A 25601-nucleotide genomic window follows, 5' to 3' on the forward strand; every position below is an offset into this window, starting at 1 on the left:
TGGCGTGAAAAATCGCCCGCCTTCCGAGCTGCCTCCCTCCCCCTCAGCAGGCAAAGCGTTCGCGATGGCAAACCGCGCTTCTGCACAGCTCCCGGGAGCGGCAGCGCGGCCCCCGCCGCCACAGCGGCAGCCCACGCAGGTTCGGGCCAGGGGCCGCCGGAGGAGGTCTCGCCCCCGGCCCCCTCAGCCCCGCCGCCGCGCAGCCTCGGCCGTGCCGCGGCGCCCGCAAGCGCCACCTCCGTGACACGCTCCCGCCCCGGCCCGGCCGCCATTGCCTGCCGCCGCCTGCCCCGCCCCGCCCGCTGCGGCCCGGTGAGTGCGGGCCGAGCCCCGCGTCTGAGGGGGCCGCGGGGGAAGCGGGGGCTGATGGCGGCGGGGGGAGCGGGCACGGCCGCCGCCCCGCCGGGTTCTGGTCCCCCCCCGCGGGTGCGGGGCGCCTGGTGGCGGCGCCTCGTGGCTGGCTGAGCCGCCGGGGGAGCGGCCGCGGCCGCCGTGCTGTGGGGCGGTGAGGCAGGCCGGGGGCAGGGAGCGCTGCCTGGTGCCTGGTGCCTGCTGCGGGCACAGGAGCACAGGTGTCTGCGTTTTTGCCTTCTGGAAAAAGCTTAATCGTAGCCTGGTGGGGCCGTGCGGTGAGGGGGAACAGCGGGGGCCGTGTGGCCTCAGGACCGCTGCGGCCTTCTTCCCTGCCCGTTGCTTTGGAGGGCGCTGAGCCCACCTGCAGCTGCTGGGCCGCTTTAGAGGCCTGAGCTTATAAACGGGTACATCTGGTGTGTGAGGTGAAAAATACTGACGTGAAATACCTGGTTCTGTGCGAAGCAGGGCCCTGTTCTGCGGCTGTGTTTTTTCCACAAGCCCTGTGGAGAAGGACTTTGGGGGTATTGGTAGGTGACTGGGTATGACTGGAAATGTGCGCTGGTGGCCCTGAAAGCCAGCGGTGTCCTGGGCTGCATCAAAAGCCTGGCCAGCAGATCGAGGGAGGTGATTCTGCTCTACCTGCTCTTGTGAGACGCCACCTGGGGTACTGTGTCCCCACCACAAAACGGGGACCTGTTAGAGCGGGTCCAGAGGGCCACCGCAATGATCAAAGGGCTGGAACGCTTTTCCTATGAAGACAGGCTCAGAGACGTGGGGTGGGTCTGCCTGGAGAAGAGAAGGCTCTGGGGGGACCTTATTGCAGCACTTCAATACTGAAATACTGTAAGATGCAGAGAGACTTTCTACCAGGGCCTGTAGCAACAGGACAAGGGGCAGTGGTTTGAAACTGGAGGAGGATGGGTTTAGATTAGACACAAGGAAAAAATTTTTTCGGATGAGGGTGGTGAGATGCTGCAAGAGGTTTCCCTGAGAAGTCATGGACGCCCCGTCCCTGGCAGTGTTCAAGGCCAGGTTGGACGGGGCTGTGAGCAACCTGATCTAGTGGAAGGTGTCCCTGCCCTGGCAGGTAGATTGCACTAGGTGGCCGCTTCCAACCCAAACCATTCTTTGGTTCTACAGTTGTAATAACTTAACAAAATGCAACAGAACAGCACACTATGAATAGTACATATCAGAGTTTAACTTTGTGAAATACGGTGTGAGTGAGCTGAGAGGTTGGGGTGATGGATTTAGGTCTGGAATTCAAAACTGGCAATTCAGGGTTGGTTGCATTTTTGTGGCTGGCATTTGGGGGCATCGGTTGTAGATATCAATGCTGGCAGCATCTTCAGGTGTTGCTAGCAATTGGGGACTAATTTTCAGTCTTAATTTTGAAGTATTCCCTTGCGTCATGGAGAACCGTAGCCTGCTGCAGCCAGGAATGTCCGTCCTCTCGGGAAGGTGGTGATGTGGATTCCCTCCTGTAGGACTGAGGTGACTGTAGGTTAGTGTTGAGGTACAGGCTGTTACAGGAACTGCTGATGAAACGCTGCCCAGGAGTATAGTGGGTCAATGAGGGTGTCCTGCTGTTGGACCAGAGAACCTAGTACTGCATGTAGATACCAGAACCAGAGTTGTGAGTTTCATGATAAGGGTTCTGTGTAAATAAAAGCATCTTAATAAATGAGAGCATTTACTTTTGGAAGTAAAGCTGTCTTTTTTCCTTACAAATGCATGCTCTACCTCCTCATGTGTTGGCTTCACAAGCTTGCTCAGACATGCCCTGTGTCATTTTGAGTTGGCTGAGCTGACTTAGCAGGCAAGCTGTGGTGCTAAAGGGCTTGGTGTTGGCTCATTGTCAGGATTCTTAGATCTGCTTCTCAGGCAGGCTTTTACTGCTGCCTGGTGTTCTGGGCTACTCTGAGGGGTGAAATGCTGGTGCAGACTTAAGGCAAGTACGTCTGCACATACTGTGGTGTTAGGCCTACCGTTACTTGATTTTTGCCTTTATTTCCTGAGAACTTGGCAGCTAAACCCTTTGTGAATTAACTTTTTTGTTTTTACATAATGATACACAGCCATATTACCTACCTGGAAAAACAAAGTAAATGACTTCCAACTTTAAATTAAATGACTGTGCTTGGATGAAAGAATTCTTTTTATTCTACATAAACCACAAAGTTTGGTAGCATGGCAGAAAGGAAAGCAGAATCTTACAATTTTAGGTTTTGGTGTAATTGCATAGCATCAACAGAAAGTTCCCTTTCTTATGTAAACTTAGGGTGGCTAAACCTGGGATTTCAAGTATGGAGATCCTGACAGAGGCTGAAATGTGGGCTACTGCTGCTGCCTGGAGAGCATCACCAGGTGCCTGGCACTGCCGCATAATTTAGCATAAAATTGTTCCTAGGGCCTGAGGCTTCAAGTAGGTGCCCTTACTTCATGTTCCTAAAACTTGCCTCACCTGCAGGAGAGGAGCCATTTCACGGTTTTTTTCTCACCTTCAGAGAGAGTTTGCTCTGGGTTTTTCTGTTTCTGTGGAAGTTGCTGTAACCCTCCTGCCAACTGAATCATCCTAGCCCACTGAACCCGGTTACATATTCCTTCTTCGCTCACCGCAGTCTCTTTCAGTTGGCCTCCCCCCTTCCATGCCACATTTCCCTGTGTTTTCGTTGTATTCTTGTGTAGCCCTTAGTGCATGATGTGCTAATGCGAGTGTCCCCTCACTGCAGCCACACTCTTCTCTGTGAGTCCTGCTAAAGCTTTAGTCTGGTAACTGTGCAGCTGTGTAGGCACTGGGTTTATGATGCATAAGCCAGCTTGAAAGGAAAGCTTACCTTAACACACTGCGCACCAGCTACTGTGCTTAGCTGGTTGGATTCTGCGCTTGAAATGCCGTACATCCTCCTGTATTGTGCTCTGACTGGAAAGTTGTAAGTCTTCACTGTGTTTTTTTCCCCCCACAATGTTAATGCATTTCAAGTGTAATAGGGTACAAGTTTCTGATCCTGTCCCCTCTCTCCGCCCCCCTCTGCATGTTGCCATTATATCTCTTAATTTTTTTAAGCAGTTCTTGCTACAGAAGACCAGTCTGCCACAGGTTCTTTGTGTGGCTGGATTCCTGCATCTGTAAAGATCTGTTGTGTAGACATCAGGTTTAATTATGTGGGTTTTAGTATAAAGTCTGGTGTGGGATTTGAGCTTCTGTGAGCAGCGGCTCCCAGTAGAGCCCTTTGGAGTTTGCTGAGGTTTGAGAGTATTGGAGGCTTGCTGCGGGCTTTCTTTTTTTGCTGCTTGGAGCAAATAGTGAGCATCTGAAAATGGCTGTTCCCAGCATACTCTGATATCCCACTGGGTAAGGCAAGAGGAGCTGCTCTGGGCCTGTGAGCTCTTGAGGTTGTGTTACTGGTTGACACTTTGATTCTCTCTCCTTTTGAACAGGAACATGCCCAAGAAAGGAGGGAAGCATGCTGAAATGGGAAAAGAAATGCAGGCACAGTGTAAACGAGCAAAGGTGGAAGCGGCTTGCTCTCCGTTGATCATGAATTTTGACAGCCCGGAGAGCCTCTTTGGAAGCTTGATCTCTCCCATCAAAGAGGAGGTGTTTTTCAGGGAGTATTGGGAGCAAAAGCCACTGCTTGTTCAGAGAGATGATCCCTCGCTGGCTGCTTACTACCAGTCCCTATTCCAGTTGTCAGATCTGAAGGAACTGTGCAGCCAGCGTCTATACTATGGGCGAGATATAAATATCTGCAGATGTGTGAATGGAAAAAAGAAAGTTTTAAATAAAGAAGGCAAAGTGAATTACATGCAGCTGAAGAAGGATTTTGACCAGAAAAAGGCAACAATACAGTTTCATCAGCCTCAGAGATTTAAGGTTGGATTATTTCATTGAATATAATTAATGCGTGGTATACTTTGCTTGAGTTGTACTAGACACAGCTTCATGGCTGTCCCCAGTAAATCCAGGGGAAGTGGCTGACATCAATGACCTGCTGAAATCTACACGTGAACTGTATTAATTAAGACATGGTTTATACTTTTGCACTTGCCCATCATGTTTCGGTGCTCAACTGTAAGAACAAAATCTGACTCATGCTATAACATTAGAAATTCTTTTTTAAAAAATGGCTTTGTCATGTGAAAGCTTAGAAAAAAATAGATGCACAGAATTGATGATTCTGCATCTGTCTACTTAAATTATCCCTTCTGCCCCACTGTTTCCTTGTGCAAATAGGGGCTTTTGCTTTCCTTTAATGGAGGGCAAGGTGTGAAACAATGTGAAATATTTCCAGGATGCTCCACTGTTCTTGCTAATGGATTGGCTTTGAATTGCACCATGGAAGTGTACCAGCCCATTTTAGCTTAGTGTTCTCTCTGTCTTGTTCTTTTTCATGCCTGTGCAACTTTCATGTATGAGAATGAGGTGGTGGTGTCTGCACAGTTGTGTAAAGGACTCAGATACTTGTGGGTACTTGGATTTAGGTAGTCCTTTTTTTGTCCCATGGTGTCAACATTTAATTTGACATTAACTTAAATGTCACAGTTTAACTGTGAAGTGGTCTGTAAGGACCCAAATACGCAGCTGAGTCCCAAGTATAGTGTTGCTGGCTGGTCTCAGTTCGGGTGTAGCTATAATGGCCTGTGGCAGGGGCATCTGCAGGTGAAGTTGAAATGTTGCATGGCAGACGCTGAAATCCAGAGCTGGAGCTGGAGCTGAAGCTGTGTAAAGTCTGGTTGAAGCTGCACTTCTGCAGGTCTGGTAGTTGGCACCTTCTGATATGAGAGTCACCGCTTCGGTGCTTTGTCTGTCATGTGTTAGATGTGGATGAGTAAAGTTTGTTCTCTAATATACCCAAACAATTGGAGTCACTGGAAAAAGGTCTCTAACCTTTGTATGCTGTCTTTGATACTAGCCCATACAATCAAGTCCTGTGTGGTTTTTTATGTGTCTTAATATGTTTTGCTGTTCGTGGGATGATGGGTGGTTTATTTTCCTCTGTTTTTTGCAGCCTAAAAACGGTACAGGGAAGAGAACAAATGTCAACACAATGTTGTGGCACCAGACTTCTTGACTTACCAGTTACCTTCACAGCGGATGTCCTTTGGGTCTACAGTGCTTGCTTTCAGGAGAAACACTCATACACAGCATCCGCCTTCGCATCCTCTGTCTCCTTGTGAGGATGTGATCATTCTCCAGAAAAACCTCGCAAGCGACAGGGAGGCTGTGGGCGCGGCGGCGGTCTGGCTTGGCTGAGCTCTGCCGTAATAACAGGGTTGTTTCTTTTTGAAGGAGGAGCTGTGGAAGATTCAGGAGAAGCTGGAGTGCTACTTCGGGTCTCTGGTTGGGTCGAATGTTTACATTACTCCCCAGGGGTCGCAGGGCCTTCCCCCTCACTACGATGATGTTGAGGTAGGACAGCACAACCTTGTCTGTGAAACTGTGCAGGCTTTTGCTCGTGGCAGTGGATACCTGCATGTGCGCTATTTCACCCCATCTCTTTTGTAAAATAACTTCCTATAGTAAAATGTTTTTTCCACTGAAAACATAACGGTAATTGGTTGCAAGTGTTTCTTTATAGTTGTTTTTCTTTTACAATTTTACTGAAAAGGTATTAATAGTAATACCTAATGGTAATTTAATGTAAAGTGTGTTTCCAGACCTGGTATATCCGTTAGATGAAAAGAGAATTTGTTTTCCCAGCTGCAGAAGCTTTCTAGGACCTTTTTTCGTTTTCCCTTCATTCAGACCCCCAAGAATCTGGAAGTCCTTTTTCCTTCACTAAGTACTTGTTCTTTCTCCAGCTGGACAGTGAAAGCAGGCTGACTGTGCTGATTCCCATTTGCTGGTCCTGCTGTTTTTAGGAAGTTACTGGTATGATGAAGTCCTGTGGTCCAAATGCGTTTTAAATTAGCTTCTGAAAGAAACATTTAAATAGGCACTGTATTAAAAAAAAGTTGGGCCATCCCACTTAAAAAGTCCCCTTTATATGTGTTTTTAGCTTTGTATTATTTTTGTTTCCATTAAATACATCTGGAGTTTCATCTTCCTTATGCTTGTTCAGCAGCTCTGCAGCCTGTGTGTTCTAGTGTATGTCATCAGCCCCCAGCTGACAGCATCCCCTAGAAGTTTCTGATGGCCTGTTTGTTGGTGCATGGTGATAAGACCTGAAATTTTGTTTGGCAGGCTTTACTTCGAAGTTAGTTGTCTGGGACTTAATGTAAGTCACTGGAGAGAAACTGGGGTTTCCAGTTGCCTGCCTTAGGATAAACCAGATCACACTTCACAGCTCCTCTCTGTTGTCTCTAAGTAGAGCCTAAAGAAATAGTTCAGATGTAAATTTCTGCATTGTAGACATCTGAAAAATGATATGAGGAATCTTGTTTGCCATGCTATGGAGTAGGTGAGAGCAGAGGGTGTGAAATCTGTTTCTTCTGTTGTCAGAAAGGCCGCCTGTGTCACTTCTGTTTGCTTTCTGTCCCTGGTTTCTGGCATGGTTTTACAGACTTTCCAAGTCAGGAGAGGGTTTAAAATTTCTGATAGGTTGGATGTGTGAGAGGCAGCAGGGCTTCCTTACTCATTTTCATTTATGACCTTTTGCAGGTGTTTATTCTTCAGCTCGAGGGCGAGAAACATTGGCGACTCTATAAACCAACGGTGCATTTAGCTCGGGAATATAATGTTGAATCAGAAGATAGGATTGGGAATGCCACACATGAATTCACGTTGAAGGTATTATAACTGAATTGCTGTATGTGGTCTGGGCTGTGATTGCCAGAAAAGTAGTCATGTTTAAAATGCTTATTTATTGAAGCCAGTATTCTGAATGATCGTGGTTGTGAAATTGAGGGGAGGGTTGGCACACAAAACACTCTGAACACAAGAAATTTGGGTGATAGTTGTCCAACCTATCATTTTTCAAAGGTATCCTTTGGTTTAGTTTCTTGGTCCATTATTTAAATACCAGTTATTTCTGGAAATTCTCCAATATTCTCCAAGTTAGGCACCCGGACTCCTGGATCGTGTTTGCAGAGTTGTGTGCAGAAAAACCACTGGGTTCATATATGGTTATGAAACATTTTTGTGCTTCTGCGTGCTCTTTATAATTCGGCTAATTCAGTGCACTAAGACTTACTGCTTTACTGAAGGCTGTCACTGTTCTAGTGCATTAGATTTAAATATTTATTCTTGGCTGATAAACAAAAGCATTAACTCAATCCCGTATTAACTCACTGTATTAATTTTATTTTTCTTTTTCCAAACCTGAAAATCAAGTGTTTGGCTGTTTTTTTGGAATAAAAAGAGCACTTCATGAAGGTTGATGAGTGCGGCCCCTTTGACAGCAGGGTGTCTGGTACTTGCCCCGTTCCATTTTACGTACTTGTGCTTTTTGAAGCAGGTTATTTACTCAGCAGCCAGCCCTGCTCCGTGTTGGAAGCCTCATTAGTTTCCCTGCCTTGTGGCCTGTCGTAGGGCCGCTCTCTGGAAGGTCTCCGCTCCGCCCGGTGCTCAGACCTGCCTTTGGGTGTAGATATTTATGAATGGTGTGACACACTGGATGTGGTACTGCCATCACTAGCTGTGTAGTCTCACAGGTGGTAATACTCAGTTGTCATGATGTGTTGGGTGATGCAAAGACTAGCAAATCACAGTTCCCTTTTTAATTTCTGGAACATTTTGGGCTGGAATTCAATGGTTTTGATTTTTATGGAATTACGATGTATTCCGCTAGCCGATTTACTGACATGAGCTGAGTTAAAATACTGGCTTCTGAAAAGGGCTTAAAAATTATCCAAGTTTTTAGTTTCTTTTTCTTCTGTTTGATGTTCTTCACTTCCTGTGACCCATTTCTTCCAGGTGGCTGCTGTCAGATTTTGGTTGTCTGTCTGGAGCTGTCTGTGACAGGGATGTTGTCAGATGACTCTTACTTCCTCCCTAAACATCCTTCTAGAATATTTCTTTTATCCTGTTTTCCATTTCTGTCTGCAGTCTGCCATCCTTGGGCAGTTTAGAGCACATGGACCAGTTCGAGATTATATGGGTGGTGTTCTCCCTTCCCACCAAAAACTCCCACCAGAGAGCAAAGGCATGCTGGTTTGTGTGTAAGATCCCAAGCCGCAGTGTGACTTTGGTGATGCTGTGACGGGCTGTTGGCCATGGCTGGTTTGTTATTGCTGTCAAGCCCAGAGCTGATTTGGTAGCTGGCTATCTAGGCACCTTCATGTATGATTTTCCATTTCATTTGCTGGTACTTCTCCCTTGCCTGCCCCTCCTTCCTGTGATTCAGAAGTGAGAAGGTGGCAAAGTGCTCAGACCCACATCGTCTCTTGTCAAATGCCCTCTCCTGTCCCAGTTGGGGTGTTGCTAGCTGGAGTCTGTGAAGATTCTGATTATTTTAATTGAAGAGTATTGTGTTTACTGGCTCATGTGAATGATGTTGATGAGACTGCCCAGCAGAAAAGGTGAGCAAGAGCTGGGCTTTGCAGCAAAGACTGCTTTGGAAAATCGTGATCCCAGCTTCTTCGTGGTAGGCATGGGGTGCTACAGCATGAACTATTTTTTTTGCAGACTAGTTTGTCATCACTCTGGTAGGTGTTCAGGGCTCTCTTCCCCTTGCCCTGTGTGACCCTCCCTCCAGCTTGTTTTCTTGCTGTGGATGTGAAACATAGGAAATGAGGAGAATTCAAAATAATCTTGGTTAGTGTAGTCCCTGCACTGGTAAGGAAGACAGTTTGTTAAAGGCAGAGAGAGGCTTGCTTCAGAACAAGTAAATTGTACATAGCTCATCTGTGATGCTTTACAGCTTGTTATAAATGGATGAAGAGACTTGATCTTGCAGAGTCCTGTGAAGCCTCATACTCTAAAGAGACCTTTCGACTCAGTGAAAAATCAGGTACTATTCACTTGAAAAAAATCTGTGTTAGACAGCTGGTAGGCTCTTAGAAGTTGGTGATGTGACCAGATTTAAGGAATGGTAAAATGAAAATGGAATCAAATTTCACCATTGTTGCTTTATGATTTTTTCTCTGTGACCATGCTATTCAACGATATAGACATTTATAGAAGCCTTGGAGGCAATTTCATGTGCTTTGCACTTCTGTCTTATCTTGACTTTCCTAATCTAAATTTTTATCAGTGTGGAGATTTAATTTAGATAGGTGAGAAGAAAGATAGGGAGGAGGAAGGCTGTACTTGTTTTTTTCAGACAACAGTGTTGTAAAATTACTATCTTTATAGAATTTTTGGCTCTTTGGAATACTGACCTTTTCTTTTGATGTGATCTGACCAAATTCACATTGCACTGCTCCTCTGCTAGCCTGCTGTGTTGTCAGCAGGTTCATCTCGGCTGCTTCTTTGTCCCCTTCATGCAGTTGGGTTGGAGTGTGCATGTTCTATAATGTTAAAAGCTTGCTTCCTGTTTTCAGACAGGTGTACAGAAGATGCAGTAAGTTGGAAAGTTTAAGGTGTTAGACTTCTGGCTTAGAGTGCTTTACTTTAATGACGTGTACAGTGGAGGATCTCTCTATTTTGTAATTTTAAAGAATGTCAGTCTGTCTGCTCAGAGGGTATTTTCTCTATTTTTTGACTGCGATAAGGTTTGACCAGGTGCCCTAAACGTATCAGTTCTCTTTCATTTTCTTGCAGCCAGGTGACTTACTGTACTTCCCAAGAGGGACTATTCACCAAGCTGACACTCCTCTTGGCATCTCCTATTCCACACATGTGACCATCAGTACCTACCAAAACAAGTAATTATTCTTTTTGTTTTGTTTTGTTTGTTTGTTTGTTTGTTTTAGTATGGCTTTTCTGAAAATGTCTTTTGCCAGATGGTGTGTGTGTACAGTACAAACCTGAAACAGATGTTTTGAAGAAGTGATGTCCTGTTTCTTAAAAAAAAAAACAAACCAACCACCTTTTAATGAGCTTGGCTTAGCTCTTTTCTGTGTTCATTCTATTTAGCTCTTGTGTGGTTTGTTTTTGTGTGGGTAACACAGGGATTGGGCATGTCACCTTCCCCCTAGAGATGTGCTGACATGGAATATATGTAGGTACCCCACTATTATATACGTGCCCTGCTGTTAGTAACAGAATCTAAGCCAGTGTTTAGGTAGCAGTAATTGAAAGTTTGGGGTTTGGGGGAAGGAAGGGAGTGAGAGCCTTGTTGTTTAAAGCAGCCTGTTTACTAGGTTTTCATGCAGCAAGCTTGATTGCTTTTTAATTGGTTATTTTATTATTTACCAGCTGTAGACTTTAATGTGGAGCATGTTACAACTGCAAACTCACTGTTGCATTTAAAAAAACCCAACTCTTACCACTGGCTGAAGTTACTGTTCATTTCATAACCCAGATAGTCACTGAGTTACTCCTTTCGACATGTTTCCTCCTACTTTTGATAGTCGCCCACAGCTATTCTGGCAGACTAGCTACGAATTCTTCCTTTGCAAGTATTTTCTACTTATCTGTGTTTTTCATCAACTACCCCCTGCATGCAAGTCAGATTTCCTTCGACACACGTCTGATCCTGATGCCCACTGAAACATTGGCATCCCACAGGGAAATGCTGCTGCCACCTAATCAGCTTCTCAGGTGCTGGGTTTGGAGTCATTGGCCTGAGTTAGGAATTGGGAAGTATTTCTACTAGCCGCAAAAGAGGGCAGAACAAGTCTGGGCCTGTTCAGGATGGTTGTAAGATGAATCTCTAACCACCAGCTGTACCATTCTGGAAGCCCAGGGTGCCAATACGGCTGGTAACTCTTGATGTGGCCAGTCCTCCCAGTTGGAGAGAGGGTTAAGATAAAGACGCCTAGAGGTGTAAGTCTTCATAAAAGTTGGCTTCAGCTGATTTTAATTCACACTCGTGTTCTATTCTTCTATTCAGAAGGCACCCCCCCAAAAAAAACCCCCAAAACCTGTTTTCTGTAAGCTTTGATTGCTGTTGCAAAGAGTGTTTGACTTCATTTGTCACGCAGAAGGCAATATTAGTGCTGAGCCTTTTGGCAGGATTGATGCTTATTCAGGGTGAGCAGTGGGGAGTTCAGTAGCGAGGGATTCTCCTCTGTTCTGCTGCCTTCTGTGTCTCACCGCTTCCTGGTGCTTCTCTCTCCCCTGGTTTAGTGAACTGAACAGACAGAAAAGTGACACTAGAAGTGGGTGGCTTGTTGGTGGAGGCTGGCCTGGAGTGATGTGTTACTGACGGGTGCAAGGAGTCCTCCTGAGCGCACAGGACGGGGTTTGTCCAGCTTGATCTGGACAGAGTTACCGGTCAAGTAGTGTTGGGGAGGTGTGAATTGGGTTCCTCGTAACAGGGTGGCTGGAGACCTGACAGGCTTGCGTGGGGTCAGTGCAGTTTCTCCATGGCTGCCTAATGCCAGCCCACTGCTTTCCTTGAGAAGCGGAGCTGTCAGCGAGCATGTTCCCTGGACACTGTCAGAATGAGGAGAGGAAAAAGGAAAAGCTTGAAGAGTGCTGTTCTAAGGATAAAAAGTAGAATCGTCATCCATTAAGGTTATTGGTAACAAAGCGTGAGAGCCTGCCTCTTCACCTGCTTTCAGCAAGCACAGGTAAAAGGAGCAGCAGTCCTGGTGCAGTCTGGTATTTTGATTTGGCTCGTAGCTGGAAGTATGCTCTGGAAGTGTTTCCTTGGAAAATTGAAGAGAACTCATTGAAAATAGCTGTCCTTATTATGGAGGATGTTTGGACTTGTGAGTGCTCTGGAAGCAGCATGTGCAGAAGGAGCTGGGAGGGGGGTAAGTGCTGGTGGAGGCGGAACTTTCAGGGATTTTTAGGCACCCAAGACAAAAGGGGCTCTGCTGTGCGCTGGAGGATGGTTCCTCTGGGCCAGATCCCAGGACGCAGAGAAAGGGGTTTGTGTGCGTGAGTTCATTATAAGCAGGGCAGTTTGGAAAAGCAATGAACAGCCGAAGATAGTTGCTGGCAGATGGAGATTGGGAGCAAAGGAAAGGAAGCAGTAAGAAATATGTCTAATTCTGTTTAAAATCAGCCAGGGTCCTTCCCTCCCAAAGTATAGCAGACAGTAGAACACTTAAGTGGAGATGATAAAAAAACAAAAAAAAAGACTAACAAGTCATATTTTTGTTCCTTTTTTAAACTGAAGTAGTGTCTAGAGATCAGTGCTGCAAACAGGGAGTGCTGAGGGAGGGCAGGAGCGGAGGGTGAAGTGTTCCTTGGAGGACGGGCCCTGCTCTGCTGCCTGCCCTAGCTGGGTGGGATTCTGCTGGCAGCCTTGGGTGCTGGGCGCTTGCTTGCCCATTAAACCAGCCTCTGAGGATGAGGGGGAGAAGTGCCTGTTCCTGATGAGGTTGACTCAAGCTAGGCAAAGAAGGTGCAGGCAGTAGTCCTCCCTCCCCTCTTCTAGTTTATTCTTGAACTCAGGGAACAGAGATTAAAGGCCAGTTTTGGTGGTTTTTTTGTTGTTTTTTTTTTTTTTTAATGTAGCTAAGAATGGGGATTTAACACATGGAAGACACCTACAAGTTGCCTGTTAGGAATCATTAAAAACCCTGTAGAGATAGGTAGGGGTCTTGTTCCTGGTATCATAATTAAGTTTGTAGATGCCACGTTGGATTTGGTAACACTGGGTACATTTCCTCCGTCGATGTATGTGTCCCAAAAATGCCTCTTAAATGCCACCAGCCTCACGCACGTCATTGTGTGCAGTGAGGCCGCCGCACGTACGTGCGGTTGGACACTAATGGCCACAGTAGGAATTGCTTATGTACTGAGGTCAGCTTTAAGCCGGATCCACTGGTAAATGGAAGGATCTGAATCAGAAGAAACTGGACCATTCTTAAGCCAATTCCTTCCCTCTGTAGGAGCACCACTGACCTGAGCCTAGTGAGGACACAGCTGAGAGGAGTGAGTTATTGCATGAAACTACAGAGCGCTAATGGAAGGGCCAAAGGCACAAAGCAGATGTGGCATCGGAGCACTACATTTCCAGCCCTTGACATGGGTTAGGATGACTGTTTTCTTTCAGTGCAACTATTTTAGCAATTTTTTTTCTTCCTGTCCTTTAGCTCTTGGGGAGATTTCTTACTGGATGCAATTCCTGGCCTTGTGTTTGATACAGCAAAAGAAGATGTGGCGCTGCGGACAAGCATACCAAGGCAACTGCTTATGGTAAGTAGGTGGGATTAAGGGAATAATAGCGGATCCAGCTGAAACTGCAGCACTGAGGCAAGCATGTATCTTGTTGATACGCTTTGAAAGCTCAGTGCAGTGGCAGTATCTTGCCTAGCAGCACAACCGCTTCTTTTGAAGTCTTCAGGATGACTGACCGTTCTGAGGTTTGCTCCATCTGAAGCATTGCCTAGTTCATCGCGCTGCCTTTCTTTCATGTCGCATTGTCCTTGTGTGGCTTGTTTCCTTCTAAAAGTGATGCTACTTGCTTTGAAGCTGTCAGACAGGCATAGTTCCTGTCAGGCCAAGCTTTTGAATCTTTAGAACTTCACAAAGCTGTAAATTGTTCAGTGACCTCTTCATGGTAGTCCAGCTGTGCTGCTGATCAGCTCACCGGCATGCAGAAGGAAAGAGTCTGTCTTTCAAGGACACTTGCAAGTCCTTTGGCATTGCAGGTAGCCCCAGAGTGAGGGAACGTGAGCATCAGTGTGGTGTGTGAACAGCTGGTGGGGAATGTGTAAAAGAAACAAAGTGTGTTGTTTTGGGAGTAAATGTTACCCTTGGCAAAAATAAAAGTGTGTCCAGACTTTCCCTGCTTTAGTGTACCTTTTTAGGCTAGTGTGTTTAGCTTCAATTAATGTGAGAGCAACTCTGTGAATATTTAGCAGGTAGAGGTAGCTGACTCGGCAAAAAACCTGAGTAGTCTTTTGAGAAGGCTTGCAGACCGTCTGGAAAACACCATTGAACTGAGATCGTCTGACATGAAGAAGGATTTCATTATGAACCGGTTGCCACCTTGGTTGGGATGTAACTCTGACCCTTTGACTCCAGGTAGATTTTGAAGTTTCCAAAACTGGCTGACGTGGTAGAGGTGTTGCTAACTCTGCCTCTTATGACTTTGGTGGTTTATGGTGGGTGAAGATCGTAGCCTGGCACCAGCTGTGTGTTGTGCTAGGCAATATGGGTGAATTTGCACACCTTGGTTAATTCCGTGTCTAGTGGAAGAGATGACGTGTGTCTCTGGGTGAAATAAAGGTTGTCCTACACTGAAAGCAGCAGCTTTAATAAACTGCTGTGTACTGAGAATATTTAACTGGTAGATTTTGTCCTTATGCTTTAGCTTGCTATTACAGCTATTTGTAGACTGGAAAGGCGAGAGAATTTAAAAATCTCGCTCTAACTACACTTCCCCACCCCTGGGTTTGACAACATGTGGCTGTTGAAACCTAGGTTATTAAAAAATCTGCCCACAGAGAGTGGGTAGTGCACGGAGGGCTCGGTTTGCACTGTTTGTTTGTCTGGTTTTCTTCCTTTCTAACCAGCAATTTTTTTGTCTCTAGGTGGGAAACTGCCAAAAATAGATAGCCAAATCAGACTGCAGTTTAGAGATCATGCTATCATTACAGTGGAACCAGATCAAGAGAACTCTGTGAGTATAACAAACCACCCTTGTGTGCTCGGGGTGGGAGTGCGAGCGCGAGCTGTGTGAGTTGTTGCTCTGTTGAACTGCTCTAACAGGGTTGTGCAGTTACACGTAGTTGGATCCTGCATCCCATTCGGGTTCGTCGGGAGATCGCGGGGTGGTTTGTTGTTGAGCAGTGATATGGCACACTCTTGCCTTCTGGAGGGCAGCTACAGAACTAAATTTGGTCTGTGATTCTGCATGGTAGATGCATGGTTTTTATCTGAGGTTAGAAGAGATAGAGCATTATAGCTGCTAAATGGCCTCCGTAGCTCTTGAAAATGGTTTTATTTTATTTTCAATTCTTTAAGAGCATGAATAAATTATAAAATCACGTTCCCTAGAGAGAGAATTCTCTTGGTTGCAGCTGCTGCTGACTGTGCTGCATTTAGTCTTCACTCCCAAGTTACCTTAAGTGGGTGCCAGTGGCACTACTAAGTTGCTACTTAGTGGCATCCACAAAATTGATGCTGACATCCTGGGATTGTGTTGTGTGCGGACTGCTTCTTAGCTATGAAGGTTTATTAGTATGAAATTGTAGAAGTGCTTTTTGTTGTCTTAATTTACAAAAATTTACAAAAAAAAAAAAAGGCAGGGATGGGCACAGGATGTACATTGTGCAATTGTTTTTGCACAAGTGAAGTGTTTCCCTCCAAGAAAGACATACTGCAATTTTCTGATTTTTCTCTTCTGTTTTGTTTGTATCCATACTGCTGTGAGACTGCGTACGTTTTGGAAACTTTTTTTTGCAATTTTTTTGCTGCCTTGCCTTCTGATGTCATACAGGTAAACCCTGAATGCCAGCACACATGCAAGGCTTGTGTCCACAGCTTCACTGTGAGACCTGCCCACAGAACCTTGAAGTGGTTCGTGCAGCTTTGACCAAGGAATAACAGGCACGTGAATTTTAAGACGGATGTGTATCAGAATGGAAACCTATTGCTGCACACTCGTTCATCAAGACTTTCTTGTGCACCACAACTGGCCTGTTTTCTCTGCAGCACCAGGCCTGTGAGCCTAGTAGAGGCAGTACTAAGGCAGAAGATTATAGGTCGGAAAGAAATTTTCAGAGATGTTTTGAAGACTCCCTTATCGCTGTAGCAGATGGCTGTTGGCTCATTCAGTTAGGGAGGTGAATTGCTGTAACAGTGGACTCCAGAATTACGGAGCTAACGCTGTCACCTGACTGAGATGGTGTTGAGGGTATGGATCACATGTAACCGTTTTCTTCCTGCTGTCTTTCAGGATGAAATTCGCAGAGAGATGGTTTATGTGTATCATTCTTTAAAGAACAGGAGAGAAACTCACATGATGGGGACAGAAGACGATGCTGCTGGCGAGGAGGGCACATTGCAGGTCAGTTCCCATAAACACACCCCAAAACCTGCCGTGCCCTGGTGGGTTTCACTGCATTCGCTGAGCCTGACGGAGGTGGTAGCGGGGGCCTGGGTGCTGCTGTGTTCCTCAGCGCCCGCAGCGTTTCTGCCCATCCCCTGCACACCCAGATGAGCTCAGGCTGTAACACAGAGGCAGTCATTAGTTGAACTATGTAATCTCATGCTTAATTAAATGTTTTTGAGGTGTTAATAGGATTTCTTGCACATGCCTTACGTCCTGGCTAGCAAAGCTACTGCAGTGGCTGGAATAGCTTCCATGTCCTTTAGCATATCCTTTACTAAGGCTGCTGGATACGTTGGCATGTGTCCAGTCGTAGCAGGGACCGCTGTGCCTCATGCGCGATGTTCATGCCACGGTGGGTTCTGTAGCCACTAGAACGTACCACAGAAGGGTGCCCATTTTAGGGTGGGGTGGGTCAGCATTGGGAGTAAAGGGTTAACTCTTACTGAAACGTGAGGAGGAAGCTTTTTATATTGTTAATAACGCTGCAGATGAGCCATCTGCATTCTTAACTCCGTGCTTTCGCTCCAATTCTAAATACTCCTGAAGAGTGGCTGTGAGCTCTGGGACGTTTTGTTCGACTTCACGAGGGTAAGGTGCTCACTTTTAGGTCTGTGACTGGAAGCGCTGGAATTGTACTAGTTAGCACAACTAACCCCCAGAGAGGCAGACCAGAGCACAGCCCGCTCTTGTCCAAGTAATTACAGCAAGGCTTTTTGCCAGGCGGTTACTTACCTTTTAAGGTAAATCTCATCAGTCCTCTAGAGTAGAGAATGCTGGTAGCCGAGGTTGTGCACTGGCACCTGTACAATGTGTGCACAGCCCAGACAACACCGTCCTGCCCTTAAAAGACACCATGGGAACGGAGGTCCTCTGGGGTTCTGTCAAACTGTGTCCGAAGACTGCATGTGGCAGAAACAAACTTGTATGACCTTCCAAAAATAATGGGGAAGGTTTGACAGGAGTGTAAATTTTAAAGTTATTTCATCTTCAGTGTGGAATCTGCATGAGGAAGCCACACACCTTAAGCCTCCCTACCTTACAAGGCGTGCTAGAACATGTAAGAGATTTCAGCTATTTTTTGTATTAAGAAAGGTGGCAGGGTAATACTGCACCTTTGGAGAATGCTCTCAGAAATACCACTGTGATGTGGAAGAGGAGTTTTACCTGCTGATCCGTACCTACAGCCTAACACACTGTCGTGTAGTAGGGGAAACTGCACTTAGCTGATGGATTTAAAAAAAAAATATTTTTTTTTTCCCCCCACAGCAGACTCATGGACTGCGGTTTCCTTTGTCATACTTGGATGCACTGAAGCAGATCTGGAGTAGCAGCACTGTTAATGTTAAAGAGCTTAACCTTACCTCAGATGCGGAGAAAGAAAACCTTGCCTTGTCGCTGTGGACTGAATGTCTAATTGAAGTTATTTGATGCTTTTGTGACTTAGTTGCTCCTGTAAGTACTACTGCTGGCCATTACGCGTCCCTTGAGAGAAAGGCTTATTAAATGACTTTATCCATCCAGCCTTTGGTTCGTAGTGCTGTCCACAAAGCACTGCAATACACATACTTTGCTACTTTCTGGTGCCAAATGTTACTTTTCTTTCCTTAGCTTTGGGAAAATGGGCATCGGGAGAAACAAGTAAGCGGCTCGTTGCCAGTGAGCCATAGCTCCATGTCTGTGGGTGGCTGAAGTTACGCGTAGGAACACCGGTGCTGTGCTATCCCCTGTCCTCTGGATGTATGCCTGGAGGGGTGGACATCTAAGGGTACGCATACAGCAGGCTCCAGGACCTTGTGCAAAACCCAGTAACTTGGGTTTTCATTTGTAGAGTTCACCAGCAAGAAAACCTGTTTGCACCGAGAGAAACAAAAGCTGCTCAGCAGAAGCTGTGTATGTTGTTTGCCGAAGGGGGCCAGACTTTGCCCAAGAACACCCCTTTCCTCTCAGATGCTGCCACCACTGGAATAAAACCCAAACAACAGTATTAATAGTATTTAACCTCGACCTCCCCCAGCACCAATTTAATATGAAAGTAACCCAAGCCTGTGACCGGAATCTGTATCTTCAGTGCTCACTCCAGTGGGTTTTGATGGGAGTAGTATGGTTATTTAAATACTTGAACATCAACATTTAATATACAAACTAATGTAACAGCACAGTCCGAGTGCTTACCCCTTTTTTGTCCATTTGAAGGGAAATATTTTACTGGAATGTGCCTGACTATTGCTGTATTTGGTCTGTTAAAAAAAGAAACCACCAAGCAAAATGTTTCTCCTAAAAAATATTTTATACAATTAAAATACACATGCTTAGCATTTTACATTCAAGATCTGTTAAGTACAACAGCCTGCTTTGCTTTGTTATATAACACTGACACACCAAACATGATCTAGTCATTCCTGGTTGAGAAGACTAAAACTTTCTACACAGCCTTTTAAAATTTCATACACCTGTAGAACACTTGCTATACTGACTGGCTTACATAAAAAAAGCTAAACATGTGCTTTAGTTGGAAAAATACATACATACATTTGAAGATCTGTTACTTAAAACAGCAGATTTCTGATAAATTTTGAATGTAAAATAGTAAGTGCAAGTAGATAGGTGTTTTTGGTTTTTTTTAAATAGTATTATATAGAACTCCATACAAAAATAGACATCCATATATTTCATTTCTGTGGCAAACTTCAGGTTACGTGTTTTTATTTGCTTGGGGATGAATCCTGTTTGAATGCACAACTGGAATAGTTAACAGCTTTTGGAAACTAAAATACCTGTCTTTAGCTAACTTAAACTTTTTAAATAGTTCTAGAAATAATACCCTGAATATACAAATAAGGAAAAAAAAAATACGATATTTTCAATGAAGTACATTAATTTAGCGATGCTGAAATCAAATGTAGTTACCAGTGATAAGTGTCAGGTGTTGGCAGCCCTACACAGCTCTGCAGCTCCGCCTCGCGTGAGGGCTGGTGGCACAGTGCTGAGGTCGAGGAACATCCTCATCCTCTGCGCCGAGGTGTATGTGCTGGGCTGAGCCACAGCAACGGGAACATGCAGTCACGCTGAGCTTGTAATGTTAAACAAGTGTTGAAAGGGAGGCTGCTAGCACCTTTGAAAATACCTACTAGGGTGAATTATTTTCTGAAGGAAGACATGATTTCAAGACCAAATTACATTGTATTAAATTAATCTATATACATCAGAACAAAATACAGCTAGAGTTAAAATCGTCACTGCTCTAAGTGTAGCTAGCCCTTGCAGAGGCCTAGCCTGACCCAGGCCCGCGTATTCTCTTCTGATACATGCACATACGGCTCCACGTTCTAGGTGATCTTCAGTGATAACTCACGATTTCACGGGTTGGAAACAGGCCGTGGGTCAGCGAGACCAGTTCCTGACTCTGGCAGTCCGGTACGGTTAAAACAACTGAAGACAAAGGCCTACCAGCAGCGGCAGGGGTGAGAGGCAGGTTTTCTGTTGCCTCATTTCACATGCTGAGCTGGTAATTCCAGTTCAAAGTTGTCTTTATGAACAAAATAAATTGCATTTTAGCAAGAGATACGATTTGAGCCTCGGGATCGCTTGAAGCCAAAACGGTTTCACTCAGGCCATAGAAGTCCAACTCAACCTTTTCCAAGCTCATCAGTGCATTCGTTCTTCAGGGAGCTGCTTCCCTCGGTCTGAGAGGAAGGCAAAGAACTTTCTAAAGAGCCTCTCCCATATTGCTTCTTGTGGCTGACAACCTGCAAACCCGATGTCTAGTCTTTTGCCTTTACTGTTAATACTTCAGATGACAAGTAACAGTGACTTTCATATGAATGGCCTCTAAGAATCACCTTCCTCGCAGGAAGACAACCTCCCATCTTCCGCATCCGTGCAAAATTCAGTTGGTTTAGAGTTGGTGCTCGGTACCAAGAAAAGGAGAGAGGAGCTGTTGCTTAAGGTTCCAGTGGTGTGTGACTTCAGTAGTTGTTTTCCCCCTCCAGGTGTTTACCCACACAAGGTCCATCTGTGTGGCGGGTTTTACTCACAGTATTTCAATATCCCATTTTTGTGAACATTTGTCGTCTATCGGCTGATTCATAACGATGTGATTCTTGTCATAGTAACTGCCTCCTTAAAAACAAAATCACAAAGGAAAAAATTTAAAAAGAAATACTCAGAAAAGTCTACACATCATCTTTAGTAAGTGTGACTAAGTAGGAAAACCAGCTGAACAACAGAACTTCGATGAGGCTGGGGGCTGGTGTCTGCCCCGCTGCCTCTGTGTGCTCGTCTCCTTCAGCCACTTGCCAGCTTGGGCTCGGAGGAGCTCCGCACCGCGCACCGCAGACCTCACACGTACCTCTGGGCAGAGGCAGCACCTCTGAACATTCTGCTTTTGGCAAATATACTCAGATACTGAGCTCCCACTACGTGTCTGGATGGTTGTGTGCATTGCTCTCGCAGAAACACACAGATTCACGGCTACAGGTGAGATTATTTGGTGTAGCAGATCTACGTCAACCACAAACTCAGGAAGTTCTTAAAATTTCCCTCCTTTGAATACACGTAGCATGGAAATGTCAGTGCGCTTTTATCATTACACCATAAATAAAAATCCATGAAAAGGAGCATTCCAAAGCGCTATCACGTGCTCTCTCTCTGCCACCAGCCTTCAACATCGCATTTTGCAGCAACCTAGGCAGCGCCGCTCTCGGCTACCCTGGGAGCTGCCGCCAGTGCGCCGAGACCTCTCGGCTGAGGGGACAGCACTGCAGAGCTCCCAAGGTCATTACCAGCCGCTGCCCCACAGCTTCTCCCTAGGGGTGACACCCTAGCGCCAGCAGCAGGGCTTTAACAACTTGTGCGTGAGGAACAGACATTCTCCAGTCGGGTAGTTCGACCGGGATGGCTAACGAGGACTAGGACTTGAGCAATGACAATTTTAACCAGCCTGAAAACATTAACGGGCACTTTTCTCTTTTTGAGCCGCATCTATTCCGTGATTGCTTTTCCTTCACCATTTTGTCTTCTGTAACTTGCATTTCTTGCCATTGGCATCACTGACCTGCCTGAAGTAGAAAAGCTGACCTGAACAAATAAACCCCTGGGATCGAAAGAACAAGGATTCCCTGTGCCCTCTGGTTTCTTGTCCCAGTCGTCCCACTGTCAAGCAACTGGACATAAACCTAACAGGAAAGATGGGATTCAGTACTTAACCTTAAATGCAAAAAGGGCTGGAATATGGCAATTAACCTCATCAAAAAATGCACTTAGAACATGTGAGGCTTAGTTGGTTGTTTTTCTTTCTTAAAATACCTTTAATATCGAGCACCAGTTGTTCGCTGAGGTATGAACTGATGGTTCCATCCTCATTGAGTCTCCACTTTTGCCTGTCCTTCCCATGTTCTGCCCAGAGCGCGACTTTGGCCCCAGGCACATCTCTGCCACCAATGACATCCAGACAAGCGTTGTTAGCCTAAGGAACGAGAGAGGAAGTGAGATCCAGGTCACACAGCCTCAGTTTTGTGTCGGACGAGCTTGTCTCGGGCATCGAGCATATTGCAGTAACTGCGCTTAGAGCTGGTAACAAGCCTGGCAAGCAAGCTAGGGAGAGATTATTCACCAACTGACCAGCTGCTTGAACAAAGGGCTTTGTTACTTCCCATGTTTCTTACTATGATAAATCAACAGGTTTTTTACATTAATAACAGACTACCAGGAGCAGCGTTAATAGAAAATAATTTGCTTTTTTCATGTACTACTTCTCAGAGAAATTCTTAACTCTTTGGAGGTAATACACTTAAACTCGCGACTTTAGACAAAACCAGGTTTCTACTGCCAGGAATGTCAGTCCCGTTAGACAGATGTGAAACGCAGTCCAGCTTGCCAAAGCAGACGGATCAAACCTGCCCGTGCACAGCGGGAGGACGCAGGTTGTAAGAGTTTTGGGTTAAGGTGCATGGGAGAGGCCAAGAGCTGTCCTGGGGCCCACGCTAGCCTACAGTAAAAGCAAGAAGCGAAGGTGCAAGGACAGCGGGCGATACAACCCCCCTGCGCCCAGTGTCCGGAAACGCACCTTGGATTTGAAGAGTCCACGACAGTAGTGCCAGATCTGGGTGTTCTTGCCGTTGTACGGGGATGCGCACACTGAGGTTGCTCTTATATCCGTGAGGCTTCCAGCAACCGTCAGGTATTTACCTTGGGCTCGGTTCCTCACTCGGAGGTACACTGCTGGCTGAAACAGCGCGAAGGGAGCCCGTTACAACACACGGACGGGGGAAGTCGATGTGAGGATGCCTCCCCTCCATCTTACAGCGGTTTTCTAAAGTTTACGTTCCATTTCCAGTTTCAGACAAGGATGTTCAATGATTTTTTTGTTGGGAACAAATGGGCATGTAAAGCAGCATAAGTGTTTTTCACATGCAGATAAGACAGCTGGAAGCAGCAACGGCAGTTTTGATTTTTTTTTAAAAAATGCATTTACGTCTATAGAACTAATTCCAGTGATATGCAAATCTCTCTAGTTCAGCACATTTCACTCATTCCAAGGCCAGTAACTGGGCTGTGCTCCACAAGCTTTTTATTCTCTGGACACAAAACTTACTGAGCCACATACCCAGCAGCTTCAAGCTCCATTAACTGGAATATACGGCAGAGAGTTACACCGTTGCTTTGGAAGGTACACAGAGAACAGGGTACTGACGTGGCATCCCTGTTTAGTCAGTTTACTCAAAAAATAAGGAGATTTTGTAGGGCTACTACAGGGTTTGAGCTTTTGCTCTGTTACTCACTGATTTTGGCACAAATAAAGAGCCGTGAGTCATAAAGGGCAGCTCTACTGGAACCCCAGCTCGGGCATGGGTTTTCTTCTGGGAGCTTTCAATCTCCTTTTTTTTGGTATTAAAACAAACCCGAAGGTACTAGCAATTAAGCCTCCCACCAGGCAACGTGTATTAGTGTAGTGCACAGTTATTCCTCACAAGGAAGGGATTGTATTATGAAGTCACCGAGCAGAATTTTTGTTTCTCCTTTTGCTTGATTTTCCAACATTTCACTTGTTCTTGTGCTGCCTTTTACACCGGCAGACTTGACTATTTTTGTAGTTCGTAACGGAGACGGAAGGAAGAAATACAAAGCAGTGCGGGTCTGTAGCATTACTCCTGTCTCAAAAAGAATTATGCCCACAGAAGTGCCGAGCACTGGTAGCTGACTGCACAAAGTCAAGGGAGCCCTCAGCCTGCGGGATTGAAACCAAAGCAAAACCCCCCAAATCACTGCACAACCCCCACATGCCAAAGTCCCAGCAAAGGACCTGAAGGAAGCCTTGTAACACCGCTAACGGTTGCGGTGTGAGGAAGGATGCTACCAAATACAAAAGCTCTTCCAGACAGAATTCTCTTTTTAAGATCAGCACCAATTATTTTCATTATTATTTGCAAAAGCTGAGCCAAAATAGGATCCTTTGGCAGTTACCAATTCCAAAGAATTCCAGGGAGCTATTAACCTCTTAGACTAACAAATCATCGGTGGGGGAAAAAACCACAAAATTCCTTTATTTTTCCAGGGGTGTGGGGAAGCAGATAATGCGTAACTAAGACTAAAGATTATTACTTTTGTTCACTGCTGGGTTTTCCCAATTGAATCTAGCGTTCAAAAACAAAACAGCACTTGCCACGATGTGGAAACAAGTTGTTCTGTGAGAAGCAGCTCTAACAAAACCTCTTTTCCAGTGGAGTTACTGCTCACGTTCCCTGCCACACTCCCTGTCCTCCTCCTGCCTGCCCAGACACTGCGCTCCCGCTGCGGCATGGCTGGGCACGCGGCAGCATGTGCTTTGACTGCTGTGGAGCTCACGTGTGCCGCTGATAACCTCACACACCTTGGAAAGGCACAGAAGCAGCACTGGACCTGCTTTTCCCTGAATGAGGGGCGTTTCCCCCAGTCTTGCTTCTCCATCCATCTGCCTTTCACCAAGCTCCTAAGAACCATGTGGTCTGGAGACCCGAATCTTTGAATGAGATTGACATTGGCATTATTTGGGGTGAGGCAGGGAGGGAAAACCTGGTGGGGCTGCGTAAATTTGGCTTCTTTTGGAAATCCAGGCTACAGCACAATAAAATTTGCTCTCGCTTCCATTCATGTTAATTATGAAACAAGCCGATGTAGAATTGGGTTTCTCATTATTATTGTTGTATGGCAAAAAGGTAAAAATAGAGCATCTACAGAACATGCTAATGAGCCATTCAGAAAAACAAAACTCAGCTCCAAGAAACTAGGAGTTATTTCCCTTTAGGAGCCTAACACGGATCTCGGGAACTGCCACTAGAGGACTTTTCTGCTTCAGTAATCTTCCAGTTGGCCCTTCTGCCTGTCATCATTTGGCCTGATTTAAGGAGCACGATGCACAACACCATTACACCTAGTGATAGAGCTGATACTTGTGCCCTAAACCCTGTGCAAAAAAAATAATAAAAAAAATCCTCAGAGTCTCACGGTACCTGCTTAACAGGACGAAGGGAGCCAATTACTTTCCAGCCACTGTGTTCATTCCAGTTTGAAATCTCACTGGGCTCCAGCAGAATCTGCTTTCCTAAAAAATTACATCCCTCGTATGCAATCCACCTGGATACAGAAAACAGAACATGAAAGGCTACACGTTACCCAAAGCAAAACTTAAGCTACAGGCCAGCGTTCAGCCTGGGCTCTTGAAGCCCCCAAACCTCCCCCGAGTAGTGCCAATACCAGAGCTCTTACCACCACGCCACAAAACGCACCATCCGTTTCAGTGGTTTAACTTTTCTGTCTAAATGAAGCCCTGTTTTCTGTTTGTCTGCCTGAAACTTGTGAACACCGCTCCGCACCCCCGTAATTTTCCCCACAAACACGAGTCTCTGCATGAGCCCCGATGGCAACAGCGCAGGTTTCAGTGCGTGCACTGGGAAACTAGGGAGCCACACACCAGACTCTGCTACTTGCAGCTTTGCCTGCTCGTACATATTAATTATGAGAGGATCTTCTCCAGTGTTTTCTTTTGTTCCAGTTAAAGCTTTTTATAGCTATTCCGCGTGTCTGAAAACACATACAAAATTTTAACTCTGTAACCTGTAGATTGCTGTTACAGCCTTTCCTGCAGTGAATATATCTGAGAATTTATGGAGAAGCCTGAACCCTTTCACCCAAGAGTTAAAGCACCCGCACGTACAGATCCCTTGTCATCCAGGCATCTGTTCAGTAAATACCGCCGTGCTGCTTCCA

The 25601-nt window shown here is 45.7% G+C and overlaps 2 protein-coding genes across 5 annotated transcripts in view; one reads left to right on the plus strand and one right to left on the minus strand.

Annotated features, from left to right (window-relative positions):
* Window positions 1-83: 83 nt before the first annotated feature.
* On the plus strand, window positions 84-18678 carry RIOX2 (ribosomal oxygenase 2). Of its 4 annotated transcripts, XM_055703271.1 has the most exons (11): window positions 88-312; window positions 3796-4231; window positions 5648-5767; window positions 6959-7087; window positions 10001-10104; window positions 13393-13495; window positions 14161-14326; window positions 14836-14924; window positions 16203-16313; window positions 17625-17810; window positions 18187-18678. In XM_055703271.1, the coding sequence occupies exons 2-10, from the start codon at window positions 3800-3802 to the stop codon at window positions 17784-17786; spliced, it is 1416 nt and encodes a 471-aa protein (XP_055559246.1). In that variant the 5' UTR covers window positions 88-312; window positions 3796-3799; the 3' UTR covers window positions 17787-17810; window positions 18187-18678. The 4 variants fall into 4 exon arrangements, with proteins under 4 accessions (XP_055559247.1, XP_055559246.1, XP_055559244.1 ...); XM_055703272.1 differs by lacking the exon at window positions 18187-18678 and having other exon boundaries at window positions 84-312; window positions 17628-17878; XM_055703269.1 differs by lacking the exon at window positions 18187-18678 and having other exon boundaries at window positions 17625-17878.
* Window positions 17797-25601, minus strand: part of CRYBG3 (crystallin beta-gamma domain containing 3) — a 95450-nt gene continuing 87645 nt past the window's right edge. The window contains exons 19-22 of the mRNA XM_055703268.1: window positions 24845-24968; window positions 22423-22581; window positions 21663-21822; window positions 17797-20477 (exon numbers count right to left, since the gene is read on the minus strand). Of these exons, the coding sequence (XP_055559243.1) occupies window positions 20389-20477; window positions 21663-21822; window positions 22423-22581; window positions 24845-24968 (532 nt within the window). The 3' untranslated portion in view covers window positions 17797-20388. The remainder of the gene's footprint in view (window positions 20478-21662; window positions 21823-22422; window positions 22582-24844; window positions 24969-25601) is intronic.

The sequence above is a fragment of the Falco cherrug genome, chromosome 2 (assembly GCF_023634085.1).
Source record: "Falco cherrug isolate bFalChe1 chromosome 2, bFalChe1.pri, whole genome shotgun sequence".
Classification (NCBI taxonomy): domain Eukaryota; kingdom Metazoa; phylum Chordata; class Aves; order Falconiformes; family Falconidae; genus Falco; species Falco cherrug.

Bases quoted from the DNA above. Each gene is read 5' to 3' on its own strand.
- RIOX2 (XM_055703271.1), top strand. From the start codon at position 3,800: ATGCCCAAGAAAGGAGGGAAGCATGCTGAAATGGGAAAAGAAATGCAG. The intron at 14,327-14,835 runs GTAGATTTTGAA...TTTTGTCTCTAG, and splicing joins CTCTGACCCTTTGACTCCAG to GTGGGAAACTGCCAAAAATA. The intron at 16,314-17,624 runs GTCAGTTCCCAT...TTCCCCCCACAG, and splicing joins GCGAGGAGGGCACATTGCAG to CAGACTCATGGACTGCGGTT.